General features: G+C 59.2%; 1 protein-coding gene across 2 annotated transcripts; it reads right to left on the bottom strand.

Annotated features, from left to right (window-relative positions):
• Positions 1–1,939: 1,939 nt before the first annotated feature.
• Positions 1,940–6,702, bottom strand: PTMA (prothymosin alpha). 2 transcript variants are annotated; one of them, XM_054571604.1, is made up of 5 exons: positions 6,479–6,702; positions 3,832–3,903; positions 3,486–3,579; positions 2,878–2,951; positions 1,940–2,681 (listed from the first exon to the last, which is right to left on the bottom strand). In XM_054571604.1, exons 1-5 carry the CDS (start codon positions 6,521–6,523, stop codon positions 2,634–2,636), a joined length of 333 nt encoding a protein of 110 aa, XP_054427579.1. In that variant the 5' UTR covers positions 6,524–6,702; the 3' UTR covers positions 1,940–2,633. The 2 variants fall into 2 exon arrangements, with proteins under 2 accessions (XP_054427579.1, XP_054427573.1); XM_054571598.1 differs by having other exon boundaries at positions 3,486–3,582.
• Between the last annotated feature and the right edge of the window lie 1,528 nt (positions 6,703–8,230).

Below are 8,230 nucleotides of genomic sequence, written 5' to 3' on the forward strand. Positions count from 1 at the left end.
CAGGCAGAGAGAGGGGGCCCTGGTCTCAGAGGTTGCCTTGACTGGGAGGGACAGCGCCCAGCTTCGCCCTCGCCCTGGCTCGCCTTATCCACACCTTGGCCTCGGTCACTCTGTGCAGGTGCAGCCTCTCTCCTGCCCTCCACACCTGCATACCCAACAGCCTCTTACTATTCACTGAGAATGCAGTGAGGCCACCCTGCGGCTCCAGACCATCCTCTCCGGCCCCACCCCTGTGGTAAATATCTCCTTCTCGAGGCTAAGGGCTTAGGCCAGGGCCTGGGGGATCCTCCGTGGGAACTGCCTCCAACCTCTGATCCACCTGAGTCTCGATGCTTTAACCTATGCAGCGTCTTCAATGCGCCCACGCCTCTGCCTCCCAGCATCCCCCCCTAACCCAGGCCCCCTGGCCTCTGCGGGTGTCACTTCACTGCTTTCTAGTTTCCCTGCTTAAAATCCCTCCCTGCTTGCCCGAATCCCACCACAGAAACTGGCCCACAGATCGAGCCTGTCCCCATCCACACCTTTGTCCGTGTGCCCTTGGAGCCCTGGCTCCCCAGGGACTGGCCTGCCCACGCCCGGCTCCTCCCCACGGCCCCTTCTGTCTCCTTTCAAGCCTCTGGGCCCTTCCAGCCTGAGCCCCGAGGCGCCTCGCCAGGGAAACCCTCCCTTGTTGTCAGATTCCCTGGTCTGTGGCCGAGGATAGTAGATTCTTCATAAGGAGCTGTAGCTGGATGCCTCCCATTGGTAACATCCGTCCTCTTCCCAGAGTGGGGAGGTGTAGATGAAACACTTAACCACATCTCCCATCGGGAAGGGCTAAGGTCGCAGGGGCTCTTTGTTGTGATAAAGTGGTGTACCCCCACCACAGTCAGCTCCAAGATGAGAAAAGGAACCCCAACATGGCCAGTGCTGGGGAGCAGGGTGGTAGCATGCGTGGCTTTCCGCCCTTCTTTGTCCCCAACCACCCGAAGTCAGCTCCAGGCTGTGACTTGTCTGACCCCTCCAACCTCACTTCCCCCTGCATCTGTGTCTCTCTTGGACCCCGTGACACCAGAGATGTATTTGACTATGCAGGAGACAGGGAAGGCCTGGGGTCACCCAGCTGGTGGTACCTGGTGAGCGCAGGACCCCTATCTTTCTAATTTTTCTTGCTGTGGGTCTTGTCAACTCTCCACCTTGAAACCAGCCCACTCCCCAAACCACCACAGCTGGTCCTCCCGGACGATGGATGATGGCAGGGGGCTTCTGCCCATAGCATTCATCCGTGGACCCTGAAGTTGATAGTGGGCTCTAAGCATCACCTCTCCTTGAGCACTGGAGCTTGTCACTCTTCCTCCGGTTAGTCGATACGGCCCACCCATCAGCTCCAACTATGCTCAAGGCATGGGGGTCCTGCCAGACTAACCAAGGGACTGGTTTCTCCAGGAGGCCAGAGCTTCAGAGAATGAGGGCAAGGCTGTAGGCATCACTGCCCTGGAAAATAACTCCTAAGGGACCAAGTACCTCATAGCACCACCAGGGGGAGCTACACCACAGCTGAGCCAATCCAGGGAGGCCCGGGCAAGGGAAGGCCCGCTGTCCCACTGGGAGGCTGCATCCACCTAACGGAGCCACACACCTGACCGGTTCTTCCGGTGCCCGCAGCTGTGGACATCTTCCAGGGCATCCACGTTCGCTTGGCATTCTATGATGTGATCCCAGGAACAGGTTCTTGATACAACAGGACACCAACCTGGCTTATGGGCTTGCCCAGCCAGCCCCCAACTCCAGGGCCCCTCACCTGGCCATGCTGCTGCCCCATCTCTTCCCCAAATGGCGTCTTCACCCCAGTCCCCACCCTAGGAAAGAGTGGGGGCAGAGTTCAAGACCATCCCTTCTCCTCACTGCCCCCTCCCCAAATTTCAAGAAACCAAAATAGAAAAAACAGGCTTGAGACAGCTTTGTTAGAACAACTCAGCAAAATAAAATTCCGGTTTATTGTTGGACAACATTGTTTCACACATACATCAAACAGGCCAAAAAAAATAAACAGCAACTTCATAGACAAAAAAAGGAAAAAAAAGCAACCTTTTATCTTTGGCCTTTTTAACCATCTCATACAAACCAACTACTTATAGTACAGCTAAGTACATACACAAAAAGTTACTGGAATGCTCGGAATAAGATTGTTTTTTTGTTGTTGTTTTTGCTTTTTTTACAAGGTTTTTTTTCTCCTTTGAGATTATAATGAACATGGTCACACCACAAGTAAAGTCGGAAGTAGGACAAGAGAATGCTCCAAAGGCTGGTTTGGTCATCCCGAGATCATTAAAAATGGCTGACCCCTAACAATATGTACAAAAATATAAAATGTAAATAAAAAATACAAACAAATTTTCCTTTTTAAAGTACTTTTAAGAAAAAAAGCAGGGCCTTGGAAGTTTTGGTTTTTTTCCTCCCCTGTTGCAAATTCACGTTGTGGTTTTGGTTGGGTGGTGGAGAGCGCATGTCATTGCGGGTGGCGCTGCCTGCGGTGGGCGGGCGGGACTCTCTACTCGAAGGTGACCACGTTTAGATTCTGAGACGGGAAGTGGAGGGTGAATAGGTCACGGTGGCCTTTTTTTTTTTAAGTTTAACTTTTCCTTTTTTGCTGTCTAGTCATCCTCATCGGTCTTCTGCTTCTTGGTGTCAACATCGTCATCCTGGGCAGGGAAAATACTGTCAAGGCTCCTCCAACCCACTGGGCTCACCCACTAACTGCCACAGCCCCCAGCTGGCAACTCCGGAGGCGTCTAGAACAACTCACATGCCCAGCACCCAAATGCTATCCTGCCAGCCCCTCCAGCAACAGTGCCTCACTCAGATCCCAACCCCTCTGCCCCTCGAGCCAGAACCCACCTCATCATCTTCAGCTGCCCGTTTGCCCGTAGCTGCCTCAGCCTCCTCATCTTCATCTCCATCCTCTTCCTCACCTGGAGAATCACACCCCAGGTAAACCACCCTGCTATCCTCAACCAACCCAGAAGGGTCTTGGCACCCTCCCACGCAGGGACAGCCCGGAAGGGGGTGTGGGGGGAATGGAGAGGGGCACCAGAAAACTGGGGCTGCAGTTCCTTAGAGAAATCTCTAGCAACAAGATTTGCCAGGGAGGCACGTCACTAGATCTGTCTCCCCTGCCCAACAAAAGGCAACTGGGGTACCCACATCACCCACGCAGGCACTTGTGTCCAGGTGGAAGAAGGGCCCCAGGGCCCAAGCAGCTATACCTAGAGAGGCCAAACCTCACAGATCAGTGGGAACACCCCGGCGAGAGTGCGTGCCGCACGGCTTTACAGCACTAACCCACAAACAAGGACAGGCCTGGCTCCACAGGGACAAGCAGAAGCCCAGTTAAGTTGCAGGTGGTCCTCTGGCCTCCATCCTGGGAGCCCCACTCTCCCCCGCCCCCCCGTGTGGAGACCAGGGAAAGGTGCCCCTCACAAGGGGAGACAGACAAGGCTACTCACCATCACCTTCCTCCTCCTCTTCCTCCTCCTCCCCTCCTTCTTCCTCTTCTTCATCTACCTCATTGTCAGCCTCCTGCTCCCCATTTTCCTCATTCTCCTCGACAGAAAACATTACCAGGTTATTACTAAGGACAGAGGATCACTCCTGCCCCCACCCCTTGCCCCAAACCCTGCCCAATGCTCTACTACAGCCTCATACCCCTGAAGCTGCACCAGAAGGCCCTGACACAGACACATTGCCCCGTGTCCTCCCCCCTCGCCGGCCTAAGCAAGCCCAAAATCGTTCCGGGAAGAGAACTTCTTGGCCAGGAGCTGCAAGGGGGTCATGAGCAAGGTTGACACTCACAGCGTTGCCATTAGCAGGTGCATCTCTTCCATTCTCTGCCTCCTCCACAACTTCCTTCTTCTCCTTTAAGTCCTTCAAAACGGAAGGAGGAACCAGTAAGTCTTTTAAGCAACCCAAGACTGGCAAGAGGACCCAGAAGTACAAGTATGTATGCGGTGCTGATTGAATGTCCAAAATCAAAAGCGCCGCACCTTACACGTGGAACTAGTGGAAGGAAAAGCCATAAACACTGAGTGTCTGATTTGATTTCTCAGCCGTTAGAGAACAGGCCATGTGGCACCACAGCCCCAAACCCGTCTGACTGGGCAGACAAGCCCAGGAACACTTCACTCACGCACACGCCCATCAGACTTGTTTCCAACCAGAGGGAGCTCCGCCTCTCACAAGTCCTTCTGGGAAGGCAGCAGATATGTGCCATAAATAAGGCGAAGGAGGGAGGACCCTAACACTGCGGGAGAACTACCGTGGGCGGACTAGCCGGGGAAGGGAGGGAGGAAAACTGGGGAGGCCACCTCGCCAGCCAGTCCTCGCAGCTGAGCTCCGGCCCGAAACCCACGACAGTTTACAACCTAGCGAGTTTGGGGCTTTCAACCCGAATCCCCCTCCACATCTGACAGCCGTCCCAGAGGGCCACAGATCGCGGTCTGGAAATGAGTGGGGGCTCAGGTAACGCGTGCCTCGGGCCGAAAAGCTTCACCTCCCCCCCCCCCCCCGCACACCTCACAGGGCCGGTATTCCAAAGGGCAGTGCCGCTGCGGGCGCCCTAAAGCCCCGTAACTTTTTCCACCTGGTGCGGCTGGGCCTGCCGCCAACAGACAAGCAACGAGAGGCCCCGGGCGCCATCCAGTAAACCGCCTCGGGGCACCTGTCGGCCCGGTTTGCACCAGCCCGCCCAACAGACCCCGGCACCGCCCGCTCCCGCCCCCTGGCGGCCGAAGCCCCAGGGAGCGGGTGGGGGCGGGGAGGTCGCATCGCGCAGGCGCGCAGCCCCCGCCCGGCGAGCTTTGCGCGGGCCTCCGCACGCACCGCGCGCGCAGAGCACGTGGCCCGGGGCCGCCAAGTGCGCCCCTGACCCTGGAGACCCGTGGCCCGCAGGCTGCGTTTGGCCACGCCGATCACGCAGAGGTGCGCACCAGTCTTTCCCAGCTCCGGAAGCCCCGCAACCCGCCCCGACCCCCTAGGCCTGTAAGAGCGGGCTTGCGTCTCTGCATTTGGCGGGCAAAGTCCCGCGGGAGGCCGCCTCAAATTACGCTGGGCTTTTCGGTATCGTAGCCTGAGACCGTCGGGGAAGCACTCCACGCGGCTACTTACTTACTCCTAGTGGGAAATCACCTTGGAGAAAGCAAAGCGCGGACGCCCGCGCTCGGGAAGGCCGATCTTCCCACCCAAACCAGTCTCCGACTGGGCCTCTAGGGGGTCGGCGGGAGCCTCTCTGATAAGCCCGGTCTCAAACTCCGGCCCGCTGGGGGAGTCGCCAATGGGAGAGTCAGAGGTGACGCCAGGGGCACTGGGGTTAAGGAGACGCCAAGGTGACTCGTGCCCGCCAGACGCCGTTGAGGGCCGAACGGTAAAAAAGCAGGTCCAGGGCGCCTTTAAAGTGTCACGGTCCCGCCAAGGGCGGAGATGCTCCCCGGCGAGCAGCGGGACAGACGCGGCGCGCAGAGCCGAGCTGCGCCAAATGCGCACGACCTCAAAACCTAGGGCGGCAACGAAACCTCTAGTACAGGACTCCGACAAAGCCCGGCGCCCGGCAAGACCCAGCGGGCCAGCCGCGGTCGCTGCTTTTGTTTGCCTGCATCGCCCCCGGAGGGGCCGCGCACACTGTGCTCCCGGGGCAGCCGCGGGGGGCGCCCATCGTCACCCCAGCGCGCCGCTCCTTCACTTTCTGTTTCCTTCCCTCCGGCGCGTGGGCTTTCTCCTCAGCCAAGCCCGGCTTCGCTGGTGAATTATTTAAGCAGGGAGGCTGTTCCCGACGTACTCCCCCGAGAAGGACGCCCACCCCCGCCTCCTCCAGCACCTCGGGAGACGGAAACACTCACATCTCCGCGGAGACAATCGACGTCGCGGCCGGCCCGCCGCCCACTCCACCTTATCAGCGCTCCGTGCAGATAAACCTCGGACCCATTGCAAGGCGCGAAACGGGGTAGCCCGGCGCCAAACAAAGAGCAGCGCCGCCGGCGGGCACTCGCCGTGGAGCTGCCACTTCCCGCAGCCGGCCCGCATACGCGCCCCCCCCAACACTTCCGATTCCAAACGCGCTCGAGTTTCAAAGTTATTTCCGTGCGCCTCGCGGGCCGACGACCCCTAGCCGGGCCCCTCTCCTCTCGCCGCAGTTCAGACGAGTCACAAACAAGTTTCCGGAGCCAAAGAGCAGTCTTCCTCGGAGCCCCTCAGCCTCCGCGCCCGCCCTCCCCCTGGTCTCCGACGGTGCCCGGCCCACTCCACGACGGGCATCACGTCTGCCCGCGGCGCCTCCCGCCCCCCACCCCGCACATACACAAAGAGTGGGCTGCTTTGAGAGCCTAGGCCGGGTTCCCTGCGGGAGAGACCAACAGCGGGTTCAGGGAACTCCAGGCGCCGCGCGCCAAACACCACTGCGGCGCCAACAGCTCACGGACCCCGAAGGGGCGGGCGGCGTCCAACTCACCTTGGTGGTGATCTCGGAGCTGGTATCCACGGCCGCGTCTGACATGGTGGGCACGCCGGTGATACTATGCAGCGAATTTAAAAAAGAAAAGCGAGAGTTCGAGGACTCTGGCGAAAACGCTGCCGGAGTCCGCGGAGACTGAGGAGGCGCGCGGCGGAGGTGGCTGCAGCGAGCGGAGAGGCAGACACAGGAACAATGCAAAGATGGCTTTTCAGAGCAGCCAGTGGGGAACTCACGCGGCACCAGAACCTTTAATATAGATTAGTGGGCGGTGCCCGCACTCCCTTACACAAATGCTATTGGCTGAACTCTGGGAGCGGGTGCTCGCTCATTGGCTCCAATTCGAACAATGGGCAAGCGTGCTTAAAGCGGCAGTGCCTTGGTGAGTCAGGCGCTGCGCAGTCGCCGGCCGCACTGTCATTCAGAGCCTGAGTTTGCCGGGTCTCATCGGCGCCGGTGCCGTGGGGGAAGGGCGCCCGCGTGCGCGCGCGCGCGCTAACTCAGGATGCTCGCTCCCGCCGCTGTTTTGCTGGAGCTGCTGACGCAAATAACCCAAAGCGCGGCAAAGCTGCTCGCCCAGCACCCCCCCCTTTACCCCTCCCCGCGGTTCCTCGGAAGGAGGGGGAGGGAAGAGGAGGTGGAGGCCGGTGCGCACGACGGCTGCCAGCGAGGGGGAGGGGAAGGCCGGGTGCTGGGCTGCGCTTGTCCCGGGCGGTGCCCTTCGCAGTGCCCGCGGAGATGCCTGCCCCCCGCGCCTAGGCTCTTTCGACAAAGAAGTGCCCCAGCACAAGTGGGCGTAAGCCCCACGAGGAGCGATGAGAGTGAGAGGGGGAGTGAGACCCGCGCACCTGGGCTGCTCCGTCTCTTTACCATGTTTACCTCCTCTGCACAGCCCCGGGGACCCCGCGTCTTTGAGGGTGTCACCCCTTTGCCCACCACTAACCCGTGCGCGCGCCCCCTAAGCCTGCCGACGAGCAGGCTACGTGCCAACCACACACTAGATTAATACTTAGAGGGCCGCTGCGGGCTACTGCCCTCAAGCAGGACAGCCCGCGGGCTTCGCACTCCAGGCTTCTGGATAGCGCCTGCCCCGAGCAGTTACTGCCGTCGCGACAACCTCAGAGAGCTTCCTTCCAGGGCCCGGTCATCTAGTCTACCCGTCTCCCATCCCACTTAAGAGGCTGCGAGGGGCACATGAACTGAGAGGGGATATTGGGGGAGGGATAGTAGTCCCTTAGGCAAGTTCGTCTAGGCCTTGGGGGCTCCTTGAAGTTTGGGGCGCGATTTAGGGAACCACGCGGAGCCCCGAGCAGGGAACCATCAAGCCGCCACACTCAAGATGGCGTTGGGCTCGGTTAGTGTGGCGTGACGTGTTGATCCAACCCACGCAGGCAATCAGAAAACCGTAAGTTACACCCTCCTTATCGCCACCGCACTTGGCTGTCTAATTAAGAAACCAGCTGGGTAGAAGGAAAGACTGGAAGAGACGTAAATATGTTCCATAAAAATACTTGTGCCACACACAACATGGCGGCAGATAGGGTTCATCCCTGCGTTGCCAGAAGGGGGCGCCCGACACGGAAGGCGGGACTCCGGAGAAACGAGCGCACACTGGCTGAGAGTGGCGGGCGAACACAAAGTTGACGCTTTGCGTCCTGCCATTGGCAGGTTTAGTTGTCTGTCTCTTGGGGCCGCCGATCTGGGAATGGAGAAAACCCGGAGTCCTGGATTATGGAGGAGGGACAGTTGCCA

Source organism: Pteronotus mesoamericanus, unplaced genomic scaffold (genome assembly GCF_021234165.1).
Source record: "Pteronotus mesoamericanus isolate MK-2021 breed Mesoamerican mustached bat unplaced genomic scaffold, CSHL_Meso_final contig_1018, whole genome shotgun sequence".
Classification (NCBI taxonomy): Eukaryota; Metazoa; Chordata; class Mammalia; order Chiroptera; family Mormoopidae; genus Pteronotus; species Pteronotus mesoamericanus.

What these genes read in the sequence shown, in the direction of transcription:
- PTMA (XM_054571598.1), bottom strand. Translation starts at nt 6,523, where the DNA reads ATGTCAGACGCGGCCGTGGATACCAGCTCCGAGATCACCACCAAG. An exon ending in CACCTGCTAATGGCAACGCT is followed by an intron (nt 3,583 to 3,831) that starts GTGAGTGTCAAC and finishes TTTTCTGTCGAG; the next exon opens with GAGAATGAGGAAAATGGGGA. An exon ending in GGGCAGCTGAAGATGATGAG is followed by an intron (nt 2,682 to 2,877) that starts GTGGGTTCTGGC and finishes TTCCCTGCCCAG; the next exon opens with GATGACGATGTTGACACCAA.